Raw genomic sequence first — 24,428 nt, forward strand, 5'->3', positions numbered from 1 at the left:
TCCGGAACTAATCAGCGAGCTTAATCCCTAGTGAATATGTAAAAAAATTTTTTAAATAAACTGGTCAATCCTATTTAAATGATTAAGAATTAAAACGAAAATTGTAAGGTCACAAACTGTCTGATAAGCCTCTGTGAGATTACGAACAATTGCTAATTTACAATAAATTATTGTATATTGTATATTGTATATTAGTAAAAACTATTTATAGCAATGAACATTTACAAAAATGAACCTTGACATTTGAAAACCAGATTTTTCCCATGGATAGCCTAATGAAAATATTAACACGCATGTACGAGCCTTTGGGAGAGGGGGACACACTTGCGTTCGCATTTAAGCGCAACGTTGATCGTTACAGGTTTAATAGGCATTCGCTAATACAGTAGAAACGCGTCTGTGATTGTCGAGACGGAGGCGTAATGTTGTCACGAATTTATTCGAGGAAAATTATCCAACATGTTCGGTCAATCAATAGTTTCTTAATTTTTAAACAAAGTGTATTTGAATACAAGTTTCGAAAATTTCGGTATGTAATCTTGATAGCGGAAAAGTTTTTTGATAATCTATAATTTAATTCAAAACATTTTTCAATTTTCGGTAAAAATATTCATTTATTTTTCAGTAATTATATATTAAATAACAATCGAAACATTAATCATATAAAATTATATTACTTTTTTATACGACATTCGGAAATAGCTTGTCAGTGAACTCAAGAATACCATCATATCTACCTATGCGTACCAAAGTCCCTATAGGAGTGAACTTCATGCATGAGACTAAAAACAAAAGCCGATTGTGTGGGAAAATAATCGAGTTGGTCGATTAGTCAGGTTTAAAAAATAATCGATTATACTCGATTAATCGGGAGGAAATAATCGATTTAATCGAAAATCTCTTATTTTTAACCATCTATTATTCCAATAGCTCTGAGGGAAGAGGAGAAGAAAACAGGCTCGATCTGTCTCATACAGTCTAAGAAAAGGAATTACACAACACTCGGGATGGCCTAGAGGGGGCAATCGCCCTCTCACTGCCCTCTGGATTTACGCCGGCATTAGTTTTTAACTTCGACACGTGGAGCATTAGATTCGATAGACATTCCGTAGTACAGTAGAAGCGTACCTGTGATTGATGAGACCGAGGCGCAATGCTGTCGCAAATTTATTCGAGGAAAATCATCCAACACGTGGCAGCCGGTGCAAGAAACTTTTACAGGAACTCGTACAATTCAAATCAAGATGCAACGGAAGTTGAGATCCCCGTACCGTGGGGCAAGATAGCTGGTGAGAGGAGCAATTTAAAAACAAAAAGATTCCTTTATTTTTACCGTTACAATCATCTATCGTGCGGCAACATTAATTCTAATATTGTCAATGTCCGACTCTCTGTTATCCGCATTTCAGTTGATGTTTACTGCCCTAACCTCAAAAACCCATCTCATCACGATTATATTCAAGAAAACGCATTCGTACCGTAACGGCCTTCTGTACAAATATTGAAACTTGACCGTAAATGAATGGATGGAGCCTAAAAATTTCGATATACACATCATTTATTTGGGCTGTGAGTAGTCATGTCTGCATAACTAGAAATAACGTTACACGCATTCAGGGTCGCAGCTGTTCAAACCTGTGATTCGAGCAGACTCGTTGGAACACCGTTTGTCAGCTACATTTGATAGCATTTAACGAACCAGTCAGCATTATTTGAATATAACATCTTTTCTTGCTCGTGATCTGCAATCAGATTCACTTTGCGAACTTTCATTCTTGAACAAATATACACTGTGCCTCTGTGTACTGGATTACTGATGCTGACATTGAACTGGAACGGTTGATTCAATTACGTTTTTGCCTGGTGCTTCCGATGGCCCTATGTGTAAAATTATTTGCTTTGCCCATTTGCATTTTCATTCATAAATGCATTTTTCATCCAAATTCAAAAGCAGGATCTCATTGAAAATATTAGCAGATTCATACATTTCTTTTCTCTTTATACCATCGTAATCATCAGTGAAAGATTCCAAAAAAAAGACATACGTGCAATTAAGGATTACAACAATTGTATGGCTACGGTAGACGCTGAATGTTAAATTTTGTTTCAAACTTGTCTAATATCAAAAAAGATTGAAATTGTTGTGCGTTTCAGAGACGAACTTCTGGTTACGATGGTTTATCTTTACTTGTATACTAGATTTAAAAAAATCTTGAATCATTCTGCAGGTAAATGGTGGGGGCCAAAGGACCGGCAGCCAATTTTGGCGTTTCACGGATGGCAGGATAACGCAGCAACGTTCGATACGTTGATCCCGTTGCTACCCAAGGGAACTTCTGTATTTGCGGTAGACATGCCCGGTCACGGATATTCATCTTGGTCACCAGCAGGGATACCATATTCATTGATGAACACTGTCTTGCTAGTTAGAAGGATAGTCAAATTTTATGATTGGAGGAAAATAAAATTCATGGGTCACTCGATGGGCAGCATGGTCGTGTTTTTGTACGCAGCGTATTTCCCTCAAGAAATCGACTTTGGCATCGGTATTGACCTCGTGAAGCCACCCTCTATAGATGTCAACAAATATAGCAAAGTAATCACCCAGCATGCAGAAGAGATCCTTAGAATAGAAGCGAGAAAAACGGACCCACCTACTTACAGTGACGAAGAAATTATGCACAAATGGATAAAGGGGACAAATTATTCTATAGACGAGGCAGCTTGCAGGCTGCTTATGAAACGAGGAGTTAAAGAAGTTGCAAGGGACGAATTTATATTCAGTAAAGATCCAAGGCTGATCACATATACTTCTTTTGACTCCGGCTACACCCATGACCACATCTTAAAACTAGCCGAACGAATCATTTGCCCATACAGGCTGATTAAAGCTTCAGATTCGCCCTTTTATCAGGATAAGGAGCTGGTACTTGAAACTGTTGAGAAAATGAGTACAAATAGTTCAGACTTTACCTATACTGTAGTGCCTGGTAAACACCATTTACATTTAACTCACCCTGAAAGAGTGACCGAAATACTCAATCCATTTTTAGAAAAGCATAATAACTAGGGTTTGTCAGAATTGTCTATGTATATAGTTGCAGATTTTTTCCATTGCGAAAGCCTTGGTATACCTATTCTAATTTCATTTGGGTAGTCAACGAGCATAAATGTATTTGTATTAATACTGTATTGGTTGCGGTACACACTTGAAGAGATGCTATGCTCGTTGAGAAATTTAGAATTGATAATGTATGAAGTAAGTATTCCCATGGCCCACTGTTTCGTTTGTCACAAAGAATTCCTAGTCAAACAGAGGAAATCGATTTCATGTTTCCGTTTAAAAATAATTCGAATAACTTACAAGAGTCATCCATTTACAAATCCATACAATGGCAGTTGATCAAGAAGGGATGTGTAACATCCCCGCAGTGTTTATATGTATCTAACATGTACATAGGACGATACGCCGTACTCTGTAAATTACCTAAAATATATGTAATAAATTGAATTATTTCCCAGACTTATTCCTATATTATGCGTTTCTCAACCGTTCGTGTGATTAGCTGTGCATGCACGAAGTGTATTTTGATCCAACAACCGTTAGTCGTATGACGAAGAAGATAAGAAAAAAAGAAAAACAATGTAATTCTTAAAAATTGCAATAAGATCGAATCAGCGAGACGACGTCCAAAGATCATAAACCGACGCATGATCAATTGATTTTTTCATCGATCTCGGGCGCCTTCTCTTTGTAACAGTCTCTCCGCATCGCGTCGTCACTCCTCTGACTGAACGTCAGAATCTCGTCGTCGCGGTATAATAAAAGAGTGACGTAAGTTGGGGTCGCGTGATGGACGGCAGGGCTTCTCGGAGTGGTCGGAAATCCTCGGGAGGCTTCAACTTCCACCCTTTTCCCCGCGGACCGCGATCAGCTTGCCAGCCGCTGTATTGCCGTCGCAGTCCCGGCGCCCCCCTCGATTCGGCATTAAAAGTCTCAAGGTTTTCGCACAGGAAGGCGGGCCAGACACGCGCATGGCCACGACTAAACTTTAGAACCCGTAGTCAGCTCCGTACGTATCTACGTTGATTCGTGGAGTTTAGTACGAGCCTGACGCTCGCTGGTTCGGCTGGTTTGCCTTTTTGTGCGTGTCCGCATCGTGAGGTAAAGTGAACATTCCGTCGGGTGCCTGAATAATCATACATACGTACGTACCTCATGCAACGACGTTTGGCGACGAAGACAGCTCAGACTCGTGGATAAAAATAAAAAAAAATAAAAATAGAGAAGAATATAAAAATAAAAACTGTATGTGTATATATATACATATATTAATTAATATGCGTTTGTAAAATTATTCGACAACTCTTCGTCTGTGGCTGGTACACACAAGTTCGTACAAAAGTAGCTCGTCGCGTATTTATTTCTTACGACGAATCGTCATGCGGAAATCGATGACGGAGGAAAGGTGGTACAAACGAGAAGAATATTAGTTTGCGACGAATAAAAAAAAAAAAAAAAAGAAACTCGAGTTACCTAGAGGAAGTAATTTACGAAATATATTTTGATAAAGAAGTGAATTCTACTAGACGGTGACACGAGGGAACGATTCGTTCTTGGAGTCGAATCTTATTTCAAGTTTTCTTGAAACGAAAATAACAAAGAGAGAGAGAGAGAGAGAAAAGAAAAAGTCGAAAAAATGTCCAAGCCCGCAATTGAGATGCATTACACACCGCCGACTTCGGACACTATTCAGACAAAGCCCTTTCCTATCAGAGGTAATCAAGGATTACATTTCAACTATTCCTAACTTATTAACACACCACGGAAATATATATATTTCTAATATATGCCAGCGGATTTCTATCAGCTGACACATGCGTGTACAGTTATGATATACGCATACATATATTACACACACGACACATGCTCTCTATCTTACCGAAGATACGTATATACTTAATATACACACAGCCGTACAGCCGGCCATGCATGCCGTACTATTATAGCTCATTCGTTTCACAAATCGTTCTAAGCTGTATACTTCGGCTACAGGCAGCGATTTTTTTCGAAACGGTACATAACCGCTTTTCGGCCGACTGCTCCCGATCATATAAATTCATTCCGACTCATCCAATGCGCTTCGGATGATTATAATTAGTTCTTCCTCTGCACTTGGTCGTTTTATTCAATATATACGTTTGATCAAGTCGTAGAACATGATTGCCAAGAGAATACTTTCGTTTGGAATATCTGTTTTGCAATCACGTGGATATTCGTATACAAGACGATCTTGAAGTTAGTAACGTTATCCGATCGTAATGAAACATTGGAGAAAAAAATCACTATTTTATTAACTTCGTAATAATTTTTGAAGAACTAAGATTTCTAAATATGAGTGTGTTTTGTTTTATCACGGTTGACTGAATTTCAGACAGTTCCAAAATCGCGAAGTAACGGTTTTCCTCAGCATTAATCGTTACGGTAACGTTACTAACTTCAATATGATCATGTAAGCCGTTATCAGGTGCATCATCCTCCTCATCAATTGCGTTGATCTTTCACAAATCTGTAAATTATCTGGAAAAGTTGCGAGCTCTAATACTGCACGGAAATAAGTAAATCATAGCTGTATTATTTTTAGTAGGGTTAGATCTTCGCGTTGAACGTACCAATTGTTTTCGCCGAAAATAGATTTATTTAATTGGCGTTTGGTTCGCTACACGTATACAGTGAATTGTATATAGTAGGTGGTAGGTAATCGATAACGCGAGATAGCGAGCGACCGTCAGCGTCCGCGTACAACGGCCAATGTTCTGCAGCGATAAAACGATGTGTCTTCGTATTTATATGCGTGAAAGCGGAGGACTCGGGTCGAGGATATAAGTGGAAAATTTTTAAACGCATTCGAATGCCAAACAATTGGAATAATTCCGTCGTTAGAGATTGATTCGAGGCGGCGAATTGTTTCCAGAGCAAACCAGACCGAGGCAAACTCGGCTCGTGGCCAATTCTCTTCGTAGGAAGAATCTCATTGTCAATTAGTGTTGGATATCGCACTTGCCGTTTTAGCGTATGTAAGACGATTGTATTATCAGGGCTGAAGTTCTGTATAGTTTTTCACGTCGTCTTTTATTTCTCGAAGGAACGTTTAAATGCGTATGAGACTGAAGTTGGTAACGTTAACGTAACGAAACATTGCGGAGAAAAATAACTATTTTTCTTAAAGTAGTTAAATTTTCAAAGTATGAATACATTTTGCCTTATTATAATCTACTGAATTTCAGACATTCCTGAAACCGTGAAATAACGATTTTCCGAAACGTTAATCATTACTATAATGTTACAAACTTCAGCCTCATGTATGCGTGACTATTTGAATAATAATGGCGGTTCGCGCTGTAAACATCGGCTATTCATTTGTTTGGGAATTACCGAAATACCTAGATGTATTATATCCACAAATGTTTTACGGTCTATGGAAGAAATTGCTGTAATTGATACGAAACAACGAACAATTACAGATGCAATTTGTCAGAAAGAGAATAATGGTTTGGCAACACAGACACAAAATGTGAGAAAAGATCTTTACGCGACGTATAATTTTCGCTGTTCGACTCCTCGAGACTACTAGCTGGTTTTTAATTTTGTATACAAATTTGATTCTAATTTAACTGCAGGCCTCGAGGTCACAGCATGGCTGCGATACATATTATAATTATACCTCTGCGGTATGTTTGAAAAAGAATTCACAATTCGATCCTCGATATGTTAGCTGTGCGGACTTCGTACGTAAGCGGCTTATGGCGACAAACCAAATCTTACATCGCACAATGTTAAATAGCCCAGAATTGTTATCTCGTTCGGGTATTTTAAAAATAATAAAAATAATACAAATAAACAGTCTTTCTTGTATTATTATTCAATACCTCGCACGAAAAGTATCGCAAGTTACGTCAGTGTTCAGCTACGGCAAACAAGTTACATACGAGTTTATATGTAGGCAAATAACTATCGCTTGTCTCTACATACCCAACAGATGTTTGTTCGTTCAAAAGATTAGCTACAAGCTAATCGTATTAGAAAAAAAAAACTTCACGAAGCATAGTATTTATTTTAGCTTTATTTATATTTATAGTGAAGCTGGTGTGCGTGCATACTATGTAAAATTTCCTCGCTGTTCATTTAGCGTAAGAAAAAAGATTAGCTTTGCTCGATTGGAACTAGTTTCTCATGTAGAATAAAGGTATACAATATTTCTTGTTATTCAAATGGAACATAAAAATTCTCCGTTAAAATCTTATAGAAATTGAATCGATCGTTCCACCGATTTGTGTGAAGGCTACAGGCTGCGACATTGGCCAGTCATGTGAAGATCACGTTTCTATCGAATGAACAGGTGGCGGTCGACTTTTTCACAATTGATAGAATTTTGATTGCCGATGCATTTAGTCGGTCAATAAGCTCGCCGGTGTGTCGAATAATATATTTACTTATATCAAATGGCTCAGATTTTCCGCTGTTCCGCTTAAAGGTATTATCGTGATCGAGGTGTGATATTTCAAAGGTATTATACTGATATGTTTGTCAAAGAGTCGTATGACGGTATACATACAACGATCACTATCAATTGCAACTGCTGTGCTGTTATAATAATAATGTGAAAAATCAGCAACGCGGTGCGAAACGTCATTCGCAACCTGAACCTCGCTATCAGATTCTGATTCTGTTGTACAGATTCCCAATTTTATCGCAGCAAAATGCCTTTGCATTGTTGGGGGAAAAAATTCAAAGCATGCTGGCGCAAAATTTGATCGGCAATATTAAATGAAAAACGAATTTTATAACTGTAGTCCAACATAGGACTGACAAAAATCATTAATTTATATAACTTTAGAATGAGATGAGGCGTAACGAAACGTCAGGGGAAAAATCATTACTGCGTAATTTTAGAATGACTTTCAAGAAGTCTAAAATATTTAGTCTATCTACTAAATTTCAGATATTCCTAAAGGTGCGGAGTAAAGATTTTTTCACTTCATCTTCTTCATTCTCAATTCTGAACTTGATCCTCGTAAATATGAGGAAGGAATCGAGTTTCCTAAATATGAGTACAATGTTTTAATTTATATTACGATTTACTGAATCTCGGACAATTTCAAAGTTGCAGAGTATAAACTTACCTTGAGAATGCATCGTTCCATCAACGTTGCGAATTTTAACCTGATAAAATATTGCACAATTTTATACTCTCAGGCTTATACCTAATACTCGTGTTTGCGCGTCAAGATGCGGATGTAACGATTCGAGTTCTCTTAAGAGACTCCATCAATCAGTGCACGGCTTAATTAAAAAGCTAATTAACACATAGATTTAATTGATCGATGAGCGATAAATCCGTGGTCCGATTAGTGCGGTAAATTTCGTAGTCTACCTACTTTTTCATGTTTGTTACATAAATTTGTACGCGTGTTATTTTACAGGGGAACGTTCAAATTACGTGAACAAGCCACACGTAATAGCCATGGTTGGGCTGCCGGCACGGGGTAAAACTTATATATCGAAAAAGCTGTGCCGATACTTGAATTGGATCGGTATAAATACGAAAGTATTTAATTTGGGGGAATACCGGAGGCATGCGACAACGGCATATCAATGTCACGAGTTTTTCAGACCTGACAATATCAAAGCGATGGCGATAAGAACGCAATGTGCCATCGACGCATTGAACGACGTTTGCCAATGGTTGGAAAACGGCGACGGCGAAGTCGCGGTTTTCGACGCAACGAATTCGACCATCGAGAGGAGAAGGATGATACACGACATTGTCGTTAGGAAAATGGGTTTCAAATTGTTTTTCGTCGAGTCTGTTTGCAACGATCCCGAAATCGTTGAACAAAATATAATGGAGGTATTTGATATGCATGAGATTTTGGGTACATATCTAACGCAATTTCGTTAATTGAGTATTACAATCAATTTCTCATTATCGAACAATCGCTAACGCATCGATTCTTATTACGATTAAATGATTCATATTCATCAGATTCATGAATAAATTATTATATCTATACGCTTTCTTATCATTATATGTAGCAGTAAGAGAAAATTGAATTATCCGTCCCTTTGTCCCCATTCCGCATCAAAGTTGTTTAAATCGAAAATAATTGAAAGAAAGCTTAGAAGATCCCTTCAGTATCGCTATCTGTTAAGTTTTTATCGCTTATTCATTGATGAGATAACAACGCTTGGATAAATTTCTCAGAAACCTTGATGCAAAACGCATTTCAAAGAATCCTTCGAAAGTTAATCAGAGGGAAAAGAAACACGCGTTACTTTGCATCCTGATCATATGGAAAAGCGAGAAATTGATATTTTAAACATTTTCCCTGGAATTCAGCTTCGAAAGGTTCAGTCTTAATAATGTAGAATCAGCAGACCTAAGAGGTGATAATTTAAAAGAGAAAAATTATAATATTAAGAATGGTTATTCTTATATAGGGCATGATAGTACGATCGTTGGCATTAATTGGTCGGGTATTTTTTTTGTTTATCTTATGATTACAGGTAAAAGTAAGCAGTCCTGATTACACCGACATGAACAAGGAAGCCGTATTGGCTGACTTTATGATGCGGATAGAACATTACCAAGAGAAGTATAACCCGTTGGATGAGAGCTGCGAAGTCGACCTGTCGTTTATGAAAATTTACAACACGGGAGAAAAGGTTCTGGTCCACAAACACGAGGGACACATTCAGAGCAGAATAGTTTATTACTTAATGAATATACATATTGTGCCTCGAACTATATACTTGACCAGACACGGTGAAAGTATTATGAATCTTGAAGGAAGAATAGGTGGTAATTCTGCTCTCAGCTCTAGAGGACACGAATACAGCAACGCGCTAGCTCAATTCATCGCGCAGCAGGATATACAGGGTTTGAGGGTTTGGACCAGCTGGCTTCAGAGGACTATACAAACCGCGACTGGAGTCCAAGCTCCACAAGAACGGTGGAAAGCTTTGAATGAAATCGATGCGGTGAGACATTTTTTAGCCATGAAGATCTACGAATTCAGAATATGGAAAAGCAAGGGACTCTGCAAATATTTCGCCCGTCTTTCCCTATGAAAGTACCAACGAATTTTAACATCAATGATTTCGCGTCAAGTGTTTACATGTATAAAATTTGGATGCATGAAAATTTTAGGAAAAAATTTCTACCTTTTATTCACTTATTGCAAATCATCATCATCAATCACACTGATATCCCAAGTCTCATCCAAAACTGAATAGTTCAGAACTTGAACTCTGATAGAGATCCTTGGGTTCCTTCAATTGCCTTATTTTTTTTACACAAATTGTTTGGCAACTTTGAAAATTCTGTACGAAAGTAAAAATTACTTTTTCCAAACATTGTGCCCAGTTTTAACCGCCGAAATAAGAAAGAATAGCGTAAAATATGTTATATTACACACGATGATGAGTTACAAATGATAAAGTCATCGCCATATAAATGCATCGCAATTCAACTTAATTAGAACAAATATAAATGATATTCCAGGGAATTTGTGAGGAAATGACCTATGAAGAAATAGCTGAGAAATATCCAACTGATTTTGCGGCAAGGGACCAAAATAAATTTTCATACAGGTACCCCAGAGGTGAAAGTTACGAGGATTTAGTTGCTCGACTAGAGCCAGTCATTATGGAATTGGAACGTCAGGGTAATGTTCTCGTTGTGACTCATCAGGCTGTGCTACGATGTTTGCTTGCCTATTTTCTGGATAAAAGTTCAGGTAAGCTTGTCACACTGAATTACATACTTTGCTTTACACTGGCAAAGTGTATCTCTTGATATATATTTCGGTGTTTGGTTTTAATTCCAAAGCTGAAAAAGTTATATCTATGGTGAATTAAATACACGCAATATTGCTTTAGTTATAATTTCCATATTATAAGAAGAAGAAGAGTCAAAAGAGCTCATTAACTATAATAAACTTTATATCAAACTATATTTGTATAATTTTTCAGACGAGTTACCATACTTGAGTGTTCCACTACACACTATTATGAAGCTAACACCTGTGGCTTACGGATGCAAAGTTGAGCACATCAGGTTGCCGATAGATGCAGTGGATACTCATCGGCCAAAACCAAAGGTACAAAGGCAAATAAAAAAAGATGTACAATAATTTTTACTTAATTGACTTTTCTTAATTTTGGATATGATCTTTCTACAGAATTGATAGGGTGAATATTTTAATTCGTTAAGAATTGATGGGGAAAAAAGAAATTGATAATACTACTATTACTTACACTACTACTGCTATTACCTTGTCCTGGTGCTTGAGCCATGTGCTAATAAAATAACTTTTACTTACCTGCTGCTCGTGTTTTAATGACCCGCCAGAATGTTTGCCCGTTTATTGCATTTAAGTGGAGTGAGAAGGTTTTTATCTACCACGAAGAAACCTTCGTACTCCCGCGTCATTACATACTTATCACTTGTTTTTATGTACTACAAGCATGTGTAAGTTTGAATCATTTTTTTTCCATTAGATTACATCAGATAGAACTTGTAGCTTTCAAAAGTCAACATTTAGAGCTGTTGTTGCTAGTAACAGGCATTATCATATTTTTTTTTGCAAGTAATTCGGATACAACGAATGGATAATGATGATTATTACGAATCTTATTTACGTTTTCATTCGAATTATCTACCGTACTTTCGATGCACTTGGTAATTTATCATAATCTGGAGTTACATAATGGTTTAAAACCATTGCGCAATAAGCTTTAGTTACTGTATACTACGTAAATTGTATATCTTGATAGAGACAAGCTAGAAGACAACATTGCTAGTAAATATAGACGCAATAGCATCTTCCTTGATTTAATTTTAAATTTGTCACTTTGAATAACCAGTAGTACCCAATACATTTTATGTACGTCAACAAGTTAAATATTATAATTTTTTCCGTTTCAATTTCAGGTACATGGATACTTGGAGGAACGCTTTAGAAACAGAGCACAGAAACTGCTGACGTGATCTAATGACGCTGTTTTGAGGAAAATAAAAAAATCCTTCCACGCTAATTCGTGACAAGAACAAAGCATTGTTGGCAGCTGGCTGTCAAATTGAGTACGCTGTGATGCCGGAATAATTAAACTCGTTATTATGGGGTAAAAAAAGAAATAGTAAAATTTCATTGTTATCTCTAACTTCCTATACTACTAAACTACCTGTTGAGCAAAGGCACGTATGTAAACTGAAGAAAAATTTTTATGTGATATGAATGCTGATAAAAAGGGAAGTTTATTCTAAGAATTTTAAATTATTCTATTTATATATGATGTCTTCTGTATACCGTTTGTAGATCATTTCAAATTTCATGAATGCAACGTATGATATTTTGAATGAACGTAACTTCACAGATATACTTATACGACGTATATAAATAAAACTGTAGGAAGTAAATCAATTTTCTTTCCATCTTTAAATTAACGTTATTTACAAACGGTAATAAAATTGCTTCATGTCAACCACTTACATACGTATCAGTTATACTCAACGTATAGCCTGGTTAAAAAGGAGAATAAGATATTATACTGTATTGTCTGTTGAATATAATGGAATACGAGCCATACAGACGATACATAAAAAAATAGGCAGCATGAGTATTTAGTCTCGTGGCTCGTATTCTATATCATGTATTTTCTTTTAGTAGCCAAGGATAATATTTACCACTCATACGCTATCAGAATCTTCCAAATATATTTTTTATTAAATAAATTATGTAGTTCTTTTTTCCGTGTACTTTAATTCACCAATAATAACGCTTAACTGCCTCGTTGTTACGGAGGTCTCAGTCAGATTTCTGTGAAGGTTTTATACGTCATATATGAATTGTGCAAGTATTTGGTGAAAAGTGGATATGAAAATTTTAATAATATAAGGGGTAAAAACTGAACAGCAACTGTAACGCTTATTAGAATGAGGTCGTTGTCAGATTTCTATTTTCGAATTCTGTTTATCTTTCCTCAGCGAATGTAACAGTCGTAAATCAGTGATTTGATGACCAATGCCATAAGAATAAAAGAATGAAGAAATAAAATTAGCTAATGATTTATGAACATCACAATTCTCTGGCTTTGTTCCTTATCTTACCGGTAGTCTTTTGTCACGTAAAACTTTTGGGAATGTGACACTGACCTGCGACGCAGATGAACGAATCAGAAAATTAGCATACATGGCTGAACATGATTTGTTGGTCAATGCGAGTCTCCTATTACGTATAATCTGCCTACTAGATACAGAAAGAGGTTACAATTTGTGAAAGTTGGTAGTTATCATTTTTAAATATCAGTCAATATCTCGATTTACCTCAATTTTTTTGTCATCCAGAATGGTTCAGCATTAAACATGCAAGTTTTACAAAGATTCAATGCACCGATGTGTGATATATACATATTTTCTTTACAAAAGAAAAAAAAAATGGATAATTTACTTATTTACAAGATCACGGTATAATACACTACGAAGCATCAAAATTGACTTCCCTTCGTGGTTTTTTTCCAAACGATTTCCGACCCTTCATAGTTTCCATTTTCCGTTTTTTTGCCTCCTTTTTCTTTTGCTGTCTTGCAATTTTTCGCTTGGCGGCTAATTCCGGGTCCGTAATAAACTGAAATGAAAAATTTAAAGTAGAGTGTTACTGTGAACTTGTATCAGAAGACAAAGGACGAAAATATCAGAAGAAAATAGAAGAGAAGTACAATAAGAATACGCATGTATTACTTCTTGTGTTCGCGATTTCTTTTGCTCAGCTCTTTTGGTGTCCAATTTTTGTTGAACTTTGCTCAATAGTTTCATATACTCTTCACTTCCTAAACTTTTCTTTATCATTGTTGCAACGTCTTTAGCCAAATGACGTAATGGAGCATTGCTTTCCTCAGTTGTGGTCATTTCTCTAACCAGCGGTGACATCAAATGAAACAATACTGGATTCAAATTTTCCACAGATATAGTTGCTACTACCCCTGCGGTCCACTTGAATACTGCAGTTCTCTGAAAGTGTGGAATTCACTGTCAATTTCAAGTTCCTACTTATTGGATTTTACTTATTAGAGTTCTTTTGGTTTACCAAAAGTTTCAAACAACTATCGCATAATTAGAGATATGCGTGCATAATAAGAATATTTCCTACTACGTACCATGGCGGTAGATTTGGGTGACTGAGTAACTTCCACATTTACAATTTTTCGCATTCTCTTGACAAGCCAAAAAAGTGATATTCTGTCGCCATCACTTTCTGAGGTGGAAGAATGATTGTCAGGTTTTTTCCCGCCTTTAATGTGAAAAGATTTTAAAGCTCGAGCAACAAATATTAGGTTTTTCACCACCTGATCAGCTAGATCTTCAAATACAAGTTCTGGTTGCAACTGTGCAGCCAAGTCCAGAGCTAAGCTTTTCATTGTAGCAACTGGGTCCGAATAAATGTAGCCTTTCTGATCAGCATAACTCTCTGGGTTTTCAAGAGCATCAGCTACTTTTTCAACGTCAATAGCAGCCAAAATAAATCCAATTAGCTGAGCTGCTGCTAAACGAACCCACAGATGAGGATGTGCCAGTAACGATTGGCTGTGTGCTGTAATTTAAAAAATTATAAGTCCATTTATCAGATCAATAAAAGAAACAAACTTCTTCTTTATAAAGTACAAGTATTAGTCACAGAGTTGTTTCTTTTGTTTTGTTTTTATAGAGAACTGTTCAAGGACTCTAGAAAATTATCAAGTTTTTGATGCGTCCGGCAGTTTGACGGACCACTACTTTTATCTCTTAACTGTAATCTCATACTTCTCATCTTGTCCCTCTATCTTTCACGTCTCCTCGGGCTTGCACATAGCTGAAAAGTACCAATTCAGCTATGTGCGATCCCTTACTTTTTTTTTTTTTTATAATTGTATTCATCAAATTATGTTCGAATCCATTTTTTTTTTAAATGCCTTTCGACACACATCAATCATTATTCAACACCTTATCAACAGCCTTTAGGTGTGGTTGCTTTGTATAGGAAGGAACCCATTCAATAGTCCATAACAGACATAACATTCTTATAACTCCGATAAAATTAGTATAATATTGGGACCAGTTGTTAATAATTTTTAGTCGTGGTTTAGGACATTATACTTCAGACTGTGATGTACTTTGTAATATTTCCAAGGGTTAAAAGAACTTTTAACTCTAAACAAAATAAACTAGGAATGAAAGTCTGTGCCTTTTTACCGAGCCTCTTAACAATAATTGAAAAATGTGATGAAAAAAAATTGCCCTATACATTAAAATACCCACATTTTTCATTTATGGATTATGAAGAACGATCATATGTTCAGTATTTCACTTCATGCATATCATTTGTGTGACAAACGTTAAAGGAACAAAGTCAAAAACGCTCACCAGCTAATATGCACACGGCATCTTCGTATTTTTCATCTTTCAAAAAACTAGGACAATTGGATGATAATTTTAAGAACATCTGTAAAACTTGGAACAAGTGGTGGTCTCTCATTCGTTCTGAATCGCCAAGTTTCTTTTTATCCTTTCGAAAATCGTCTGAATTTGAAATGTCCTGTTTTTTTATCCTCACAAATCGACCTGGTTCTGAATCATCAGAGTCAGTATCATTAAACTGTTTCAGTACAAGTGGAAGCAGCTTGGCAAGACGTGATTCAAATTCCTGTTTCTCCACGGTAATGAAAATACCACAAAGCTGTGCTGCTAGTCGTCTATGGGAAACCTATACAAATCAATAAACTTCAGTAATACCTGATAAGTACAATTTATGCACAATCCATCGCTTAAACATTTTTCAGGGGATTCTGCTTTGAGGCCATAGTGTCGAAAGAACAATTGTTATTTAGAATATCATATTATCATATTTTGCAAGCTCAATTTTTTTGTTCTGAATTGTTTGATATGCAATTTTCAATAATAGCAATGAATGTGAATTTTAAAATTAGAATTTCATGCTTAAATCTTTATTTTTGCATTGAGAATTTTACTTGTGTGGTGTAAAAGAAACTAAATCGTGATACATTACCTTAACTTCCTTTAACCACAGGAGTATGATATCAAATAATTTGTTCTTATCGTTATGCGGTAGTCGAGTAATCATTTCCTTGATACATTTGGCACAGAGTTTTCTGCAATCCGGATCTTCGTCATTCGCTAGCCTTGCACCGATCATCAAAAAGAACAAACCGGAGTGTTGCGATAGAACCGTCTGAAATTAGCAGAAAGAAAACTAGTATGCAACTTTGATCATGATTTTTTAATCAATGTTATAAAAATAGGAATAATGAAAGAGCCATAAAGTCTTACCAGTGGAAATCCTGTGATAATGCCATGTATCATTTCCAACGCGCTTAGTCTTCCTGACTTTACTTCATAACTCAACTGCGTTAGGTAAAAGGAAAGATGTTTTTCGAGGAACTTTCCTAGTGGATATTCCATGAGGAATATATGAAATATAGAACGTGCTTGTTGCCGGACATGGTCTAATTCTGACGTTACACTCAGCTTGGCAACTTTCTCCATTACATCGTGCATCTCTGGGATAATTAATTTTCGACTTAGTATAGCCCTGAGTAAAGTAAACGCAGTTCCTTGCTTATCGTAATCGTGTAAATCTTGTTCAGCGTAGAGAATAAGTATTTTCAACTGTTCTGAATTTATTGTAAAGTCTTTCACATCTCGTACAAGCACAGACATGCACTTAAACGCTGCCGTTACAAGATCGAAGTTGTCTCCTTTGCTTAATCCAGCAGCAGCATATTTGTGCAGTATATTGAACATCGAAGAACAAATTTCTGTAACGTAAGTCTTTACCGATGGAAGATCTGTTTTTAGGATCCAATTCAGGCATTGAAGGGCAAGCGTAGTCAGCTGGAAAAAAAATTACTTGTTTTAAGCGACTTATGAAATATTGTTCTACTAAAAACCTATCTGATTGAAGTTTGATAGAAGAAATCCGTTACTATTCCAAGTCGTAAGGCTTGTAAATTTTTATATAAAATCTTGCCGTTATGTAAGAGCAATGTATTTTCTTACTCAAGTCTTCGATAGGTACTACATGAAATTCTTAGAGTTCAAATTAATGAAGAATGATTATTTACCTTGACGTGCTGAGACTTTAAACAATCACTCAATATGGATACGACAGGGTCCAAGTAGGATTCCAGTTCCGGCGCTGATATGCGATCTCGTTTCAACAGAATATGGTACAGTCGTAGGCCAAACTCCACCATAATGTGAGCATTGGTATTGCTAGAAGTTTTCGCCTGGGCTTTTACACCCATTCTATTCTTTGGTTCAGGTACGATGATCAAGCAGTCAGGCTTTTGGCGTGCCTTTATTTCAGCTTCTCTTTCAGTTACTTGTTTAGGTTTAGTTGCAAGCAAGAGATCAGGTATACTTTCAGATATAACGCCATAGAGAAATGTTAGCATTTTGTTTATTTCAATGAAAGTATTATCAGCCAGACCCAAAACTACCTGTCTCAAGCACTCGACTACTTTACGGATAATTTTGTAGGAGTGTGTTTTGATTAATGCATTCTTCAATGGCATAACCAGATCGAGTAAGCATGATTCGGTTATAAATTGAGCTAATATATGAAAGATGTCAAAACTTTTAGTTGACTTCGCTTCGGAAACATTCTTTACAATACCAGCGATCTCTTTTTCTTCTCCAGTTAGGCCAAACAGATCAACCTTGCATACCTGTAATGCAAAAATTGAATATAGGTTCCAATAACGACTCAATGCCAGAGCAAAAATAACAATCAAGTCTCGGATAATATTCTTACCGATAAAATGCTGTGCAAATTCTCGTTAATATGAAGAGGTTTGTAGTATGGTTTCAACGAAACAAGTACAGCATGAATGGTATACACAAGAACGTGTACTTGAAAACCCTTTGTCAATATGTTGTTCATCTCTTTGAGTAAATGACGCAGATACTCAGGCCCCAAAGTTATCATTATTTTTTGCATAGTTTCACGTGTAATACGTCTGACAGAGTCCAACCGAGACTTAAGAAATGTGCACAACTTCATCAGGATGCTAAAAAACAAATAATCGGCATAAAGACAACTGTTGTATGAATATGACTGGAACTGAACAAATCTGATGATTAATTACCCAGGTAAATTTTCCTCCAGTACACCTGGCGGTAACTTTTGAAGTAGCTTAACAACAGCAAGCGCAATTGGCACTCGCATAATTTCTTCTTCCTCCCTTTCGAAGCCAGTCTTTTTCCTGTTTACCTTGTGGCTGTTCTCGTGTTGCGTGCGTGCCATGATTGACCGATTTAACTGAGGCAACAAGACCTTCGATATGCCGAATACTAGTCTTCTGGCAGCAAATTGTGAAAGAAACAGCTCTCTTTGCATTGCTGGTATATTTATCTGTGAATTATTGCCACTTTTCGGCTCCGATTCATCAAGATTTTTCGCATCATCCGCCAATGATTCGTCCAACTTTTCATCCATATCCGGAATGCTATCAAGCACACTACCCTCGTCGTAACTGGGTAATGGATCCGGCTCTTTCACATCCTCTGTATTCACTATAGCGATTACAGAGCTTGCGGGTTCCTTGTACTTTGAAAGATTGTAATGGAACGCATCTAGTATTGCAACAACAATTCTTATTGTTTGTTTTTGAAATTCAACTGAAGATCTCAATTTATCTAGATAGTATTTGAGGACAACTTCGTACTGATGCCAGGGTAACAGTCTACAGACAGTGCCGACTGTTTCGATCGCAGCGTCAACGATACTATTTTTATTTACAAAAGATTCAGAGCACAAGTAGGACGACGCAAGAGGTAGTATAAATTGCGTCAATGTTTTTGGATTTGGAGATCTCGTCCAGGTTTTTGCAATGGAGCAAAACTTGAGCAGTGCTCGTGCTTTTCTGTGTAATTGCAAGTGTTGCAAGTTTTCAAAAACGTCCACTTCTGGATCAGCCTTATTACTCAGCGGATGAAGATCTCGGAGCACTGGATGAACATCGGAACATTCCATTGCTAATTGGCCCAGAAGAGCAATAGACTGGTTGCGTACAATTTCATTTTTATCCCGAATGCCCATCCGCACAATTGACAAAATGGTTTCATCGATTAGATAATTCTTTTCTAAGTGCCTGTCCTTGTACTTTCTGACCAACTTCGGAGCAATTGTTTTTAAACACTGCCCTGACAAATCTCTCAGTGCTAGATCTTTCTCAGTTTTCAAAAAGAAAAAGCAATTGTATATTATTGCCGCGCCAAACTCAAGTGTGAGAGCATCTTCCTCCAGTAACGTGTTTACTTCCTTGAACGCCTCTAGCCTTTTATCAAAATCTGGTTGATCGATCCACTTACTGTCCCAGGCGTTCAACTCGACAAGCAGTTTACAGTTGCGTATCATAAGATCACGGTGTTGTTCCGATGATCCTTCTGATATAATATTGTACAATCGCATCAAGGATTTTCTAGCTGATACAGCTGTAATCGCACCGGTAAGCGGAACAATAAGTCGTAAGTGCTTCTCTGGGTGTTCAACGATCTTCATAAGATTAAAGATGGTGGAAACCAGCTGAACGACAATCTCTTCACTTGCACCAGTTGTCGCTTTTTTAACAAGAATTGGCAGAAGCAATGTCAACAGAGTATCGCATGTTTCGGAGTCTTCAACAAATTCGGATATACGCGATAATACAACCAGTTCGATTTTGTTCACTCCCTTGTTACTCTTGTTTAACTTCTTTTTTATATATTCTAATATATTTGGTACGTGAGGCAGTAGCAGAGCTGATCCGTAATTGATATTATCTGTGCGACAACGGGTGCTATTTTGCTTGACTTCCAGCATATTATTGATCAATATTATTGGGAAAAACTTTGCGTCGACGTCCATTTGATTCACATTATTATCAATTGCACCGTAATCCTGCAGCGTCAGCATTTTCTCAATCATTTCCAATATCGCGTTTATCACAGAACCGTGCGTTTTAGGCCCCAATAATAATTGTATAACATATGGCAGCGGTGTCAGCGTCAAATTATTTTCGAAATGTTTTGCGAACAAGGGATAGTACCTTGGATTCTGGCTCCAAGCTATGAAGAGTTTCAAGAGTGCCGTTGGACTGTGGATACCTTCGATTGGTAACTTTTCGAGCCATGGAAACACTGCTACAGCAAACAGCGCATCTATTTCACTTTCAGTCCATTCGTAGCTTTCATAATGAGAAAAGAACCTAGATAGTATGTTCATACAACTGGTACGCAGATTTCTTATCGAAGACATGTATCCGGGATGAACGTCGTTCGAACGGTGTGATATTCCAGTTACTTGTGCTAGTATACAAATTAGTATCCCCAACAAACGAGGTAGCAATTTACTCGACATTTTGCCACCAAATTGTTCGATTACAATTGCCAGTAAATTCACGGAGCTTTGTAGTCGTTTTGGCGGAATGATGTTGGATAGATCTAGATTATTAACCACATCTCTCACCATTTCATTCAAATTGAGTTCTTCTTCGGAAGCTATCGGTACATATTTATGAAAAAGCTTAAAGGCCATGCTAATGAATGTCATCATCTCGTCTTCTTGAGTTCCAGCCAGAAATCGTAGTACAATAGTTCTTCTAACAAGACCACCAGCCTTTCCTCCGGTTCTCATTCCTGTCCTCATCACCATTTTAGCATATATTATCCTCATAAGAATCGGCAGCAATGCTTCTCTGTGATCGTCTTGTATCATGTTACTTTCTTTATCTATTTTAAACAAAGCTAACTCATTCTTCAAACTTTTTTCATCTATTAGATTATATAGATGCTCCTTGTACGGTACTAGATACTTGTGTTTGTAAGTGAACAGACAGTTTAGAGCAGATTTCTGAACTTCACTATTTTTGGAGGCAAGTAATTCTAAATAAATTTTATACATATCGGCTTCTCGGTACAAAGTTCTTGGATTTTTTACCTTTGAAAATATTTCCATCTGTGCCAAGAGAAGCTTGATTTTATGTTTACCGTCAAACGATATTTTATTCGTTGCTAAATCATTTTTGGTGGCTTTCTCATGATCTATTTCATCATCATCTTCAGTTTCCTGGACAATTTGATTTGCCAATTCATTATCACCTTCATGTTTCTTAATACTCCAAGATTTAGCATCTTCGCTGTTGGATTTGAAAAAGTTACTCTCAACGAAATCAATGAATATTCCAGTCAAATCCCTATTTTTCATTTCACAAAAGTCAGAAAATAATGACATACACTTCCAAAGAAGTAAACTGTAGTTATTGTAATCAGGTTTGTCCTCATTATCAAAAACTTGAAACAAGAGCGTGGAAGTAACGTCACAATCAAACGTGAGCAAACTGGTGGTTTCCGATTCGCCTTGTGTCTTGGCACTTTCCAATTTTGATATAAATATTGGCCAAAATGAATCGCATTGCTTGTGCGCGTACGATGCAATTAATTTCATTATTGGATCCCATAGCAATGAAAAATTTACATACAAATTTCCAAACAGACAATATATAGGAAATTTCAAATACTTTGAATCAAAGTTACTTAGTAGAATTCTTTCAAACGCAAGACCTTGTAGAGGTAGCAATTTATCTCTATAACAATGGACTGTTGACGGCTCAGCCTCAGCTAAATATGGTAATGCCAAGAAGTTTTTATCACTTTGATCATTTGTGGCCAAAATATCTTTAACATTACTGAATAAAGAATAAATGTGGGCTATCACAAGTCTGTCTTTATGGTACGGAGATCCTAATAATGGTGCCAAACTTTCATTTAGTGAATTAAACAGATCTATATTTATCAGATTATTGCCAATTTCTGAATCGACAATGTGCGACAAGCACAAATCAACAGCACAAAGTATACTTCTCACCGTCGAATACTTATCTATCAGTATAGACAAATTTATGTCATGTTTAGTAATATACTCATAAAATTCGTTTGGCTGTAGAATGTGTGCAACAGATTCAATCGCCAAGAGGAAAATGAAACTTAACAAGTCAAGCTTCAGGTCTGAATTAATATCGACGAATGTTTTCAACTTTCCATAAATATTTTTTGTAGCTTCTAACAATGTTTCTTCACAAATCTTCGGCACAGGGCTCAAGTGAGGTAACGTTATCAACAATCGCAGTGAATCTTCTGTCGGTGCATTATCATTCAGAGCTGTTAAAATATTTTGCATATGATTTAAACTTTCACCTGGAATATTACGGATATTCAAATTGTATCTGGTCCATTCTTTCAATTTTGTACCATTAAGACAAAGAGGTGATTTGACAGTGATTATTTTAGAAAAAAGTCGCAAAATATTGCTGTTGAAGCCAGTCTGAAAACTGTAGGTCATGAAATGTGGTAATACCAATGTTTCGAATGACGAATAAGAAATTAGTTGTTCCACTACTGAAAGCAAAATCTCAATATCTCGTATGGCCAATATCTTTCGTACAAGTTTATTCGAATACTCCTGAGTAAGTTTTACGTTTTGAGCCAAAAGAACTGATCCAGAAAGTTTAGCCAAGCCCTTCACGATTACTTTGTCACCACCTACAGTCGTTTCCTTATTTTCAAAGAAATCGAGTGCTTTGACCAGCTCATTTATCAATTGATTGGGATGAACAAGCATTCGTCCATCTCTATGATTAACGGCTTCTAACAATAAACTATGGAGTAGGAACAGTGCATTCTCTTTTTCCGTTTTTAATTCATCCGTATCTCCACTTGATTTTTCATAGTTCTCTAAAAACAGATCTGCCAATCGAAGAGAAACATTCCAAAAAATCTCACTTTTTTGTGGATGAATGGAGTTGACTAAGCACTGTACAACTTGTTGAAGAATGCTGTATAACATTTGCTTATCTATGGACTCATTTTTTAGGCTGCCAATGTAAAGCGTCAACATTTGTTCAGCGCAGGAATGAAACTGACCAGTCGTTCCTTGGATGACTTGAAATAATAGTTTTCCGCACCCTGATACTCCATCTGGTCTTTTTTCCAAAGCATTGATTAGCAGTTCTAAAAATGCGTCCTTATCTTTGACTTTCCTTACTACAAATGCAAAACTTTCGGCAGCAAAATCATTGATGTAAGTTGGTTTTGACTCAGCAAGTAATGGTAACAACAAATCAAACACAGCATCGACATTCTTGATCAAGTACCGCCACAAGAATTTAAATAGGTAAGCCAATGTTGTGAAAGTATATTCCAGCTGCTCAGCATCGTTTGTATGTAGCAAATCTATTATCACTGTCAAGAATTGAGGAAAGTACTCATAGAATTCTTTCTGAAGATCTCGTGCAGCAGCGATTACTAATCTACAAAAATAAAAAGGAATGGTCAATATCTTGGAAATGAATTGATTGAGAAGACCTGCCTTTCTGATACTAATTTACGAAACAATAGCATGCATGGTACTTACTCGAGTATCGGCTGTAGACACAGAGTATCCTTCAATCTGAGATATTTCAAAAGAGCATCGATAACGTGTTCTTTGCTGTTCAACAGTTGTGGCAGCGTGACAATGCCGCGAAGTTCTTTTTTCAAATTTGTATAATTCTCTGTGAGGTTAAGAACGCTCCATTTGTGGAGACATTGGTAAAAATGTGTTTCCACCTCATCACTTTCCGCCTCATTGCGATGGGATACCCGATGAAATACATCAACATCTATGTCAGCTATGCGCTCCGAGAAGGGCTTAAACTACGGAAGAAAAAGAAGCATGCACGTTACAAATTAAGGTTAGACTAGGTTAGGGTAGTTCTTCTGTAGTGCTAAATGTTCACTTCAACTGACCTTAAAGGTGTTTGATTCCTTATGACGGGTCGGTTTATTCTTCATTATTAATAAGTTTATTCAATTCAGTCGTCTTGTAACTCATATGATAGTTTTGTGAATTGATAATCAATTTGACAGTTATTAACACCTCACTTTCTTTGCAACAAACACACAGCACCCACGTGGTTGACGCTTCGTTCACGCCGGCATGAAATTAGTCCAATACATGAGTCCAGAATCTGCTACAGTGGCGCTGCACGTGAGTTCAATTTAAAAATAATTCCTCGGGTTTTGCTGGAGAGGGATATTCACGGGATGTTACAAGGGAATTTTGAACTAAACACTATCCCAAGTACTCAGTTATCGCAAGATAAAGGTCAAAGCAACTCTATTTGTTAGAATCAAAAGAGATGCAAGATCTACTGAGGACGAAAAAATACATCAATAGTTGTGGAATCAAGTCATAATATTATGTATTATAAAGCTACTTTAAACATGTCTATAATTTCAAGCTTAGTTGACTACTTAAAAATTTGTTGAAATACCTGCATTATGAAGAGATAA

General features: G+C 36.6%; 3 protein-coding genes across 4 annotated transcripts; 2 read left to right on the top strand and 1 right to left on the bottom strand.

Moving 5' to 3' along the window:
- The first annotated feature begins 368 nt into the window (after nt 1-368).
- Nucleotides 369-3,523, top strand: LOC107225465 (probable serine hydrolase). The gene is made up of 3 exons (XM_015665949.2): nt 369-529; nt 931-1,289; nt 2,229-3,523. The coding sequence occupies exons 2-3, from the start codon at nt 1,154-1,156 to the stop codon at nt 3,068-3,070; spliced, it is 978 nt and encodes a 325-aa protein (XP_015521435.1). The 5' UTR covers nt 369-529; nt 931-1,153; the 3' UTR covers nt 3,071-3,523.
- A 462-nt stretch (nt 3,524-3,985) lies between these two features.
- On the top strand, nt 3,986-12,797 carry LOC107225467 (6-phosphofructo-2-kinase/fructose-2,6-bisphosphatase 1). Of its 2 annotated transcripts, none has more exons than XM_046731295.1 (6): nt 3,986-4,779; nt 8,485-8,912; nt 9,569-10,042; nt 10,566-10,800; nt 11,036-11,163; nt 11,245-11,384. In XM_046731295.1, the coding sequence occupies exons 1-6, from the start codon at nt 4,701-4,703 to the stop codon at nt 11,248-11,250; spliced, it is 1,350 nt and encodes a 449-aa protein (XP_046587251.1). In that variant the 5' UTR covers nt 3,986-4,700; the 3' UTR covers nt 11,251-11,384. The 2 variants fall into 2 exon arrangements, with proteins under 2 accessions (XP_046587251.1, XP_015521437.1); XM_015665951.2 differs by lacking the exon at nt 11,245-11,384 and adding an exon at nt 11,997-12,797 and having other exon boundaries at nt 3,988-4,779.
- Nucleotides 12,798-12,822: 25 nt separating this feature from the next.
- Nucleotides 12,823-24,048, bottom strand: LOC107225468 (small subunit processome component 20 homolog). The gene is made up of 11 exons (XM_015665952.2): nt 23,883-24,048; nt 23,509-23,789; nt 18,206-23,404; nt 17,872-18,127; nt 17,180-17,785; nt 16,386-16,949; nt 16,105-16,287; nt 15,462-15,801; nt 14,219-14,652; nt 13,803-14,072; nt 12,823-13,689 (listed from the first exon to the last, which is right to left on the bottom strand). The coding sequence occupies exons 1-11, from the start codon at nt 23,925-23,927 to the stop codon at nt 13,540-13,542; spliced, it is 8,328 nt and encodes a 2,775-aa protein (XP_015521438.1). The 5' UTR covers nt 23,928-24,048; the 3' UTR covers nt 12,823-13,539.
- Between the last annotated feature and the right edge of the window lie 380 nt (nt 24,049-24,428).

Source organism: Neodiprion lecontei, chromosome 2 (genome assembly GCF_021901455.1).
Source record: "Neodiprion lecontei isolate iyNeoLeco1 chromosome 2, iyNeoLeco1.1, whole genome shotgun sequence".
Lineage (NCBI taxonomy): Eukaryota > Metazoa > Arthropoda > Insecta > Hymenoptera > Diprionidae > Neodiprion > Neodiprion lecontei.

Excerpts from the sequence above, each read along its gene's own strand:
- LOC107225465 (XM_015665949.2), top strand. The coding sequence starts at position 1,154 with ATGCTGTCGCAAATTTATTCGAGGAAAATCATCCAACACGTGGCAGCC. Across the intron at positions 1,290-2,228 it reads ACCGTGGGGCAAGATAGCTG|GTAAATGGTGGGGGCCAAAG; the intron begins GTGAGAGGAGCA and ends ATCATTCTGCAG.
- LOC107225467 (XM_015665951.2), top strand. The coding sequence starts at position 4,701 with ATGTCCAAGCCCGCAATTGAGATGCATTACACACCGCCGACTTCGGAC. Across the intron at positions 10,801-11,035 it reads TTTTCTGGATAAAAGTTCAG|ACGAGTTACCATACTTGAGT; the intron begins GTAAGCTTGTCA and ends ATAATTTTTCAG. Across the intron at positions 11,164-11,996 it reads CTCATCGGCCAAAACCAAAG|GTACATGGATACTTGGAGGA; the intron begins GTACAAAGGCAA and ends TTTCAATTTCAG.
- LOC107225468 (XM_015665952.2), bottom strand. The coding sequence starts at position 23,927 with ATGAAGAATAAACCGACCCGTCATAAGGAATCAAACACCTTTAAG. Across the intron at positions 18,128-18,205 it reads CTGGAGGAAAATTTACCTGG|CATCCTGATGAAGTTGTGCA; the intron begins GTAATTAATCAT and ends TTTGTTTTTTAG. Across the intron at positions 15,802-16,104 it reads TGTGGTTAAAGGAAGTTAAG|GTTTCCCATAGACGACTAGC; the intron begins GTAATGTATCAC and ends TGATTTGTATAG.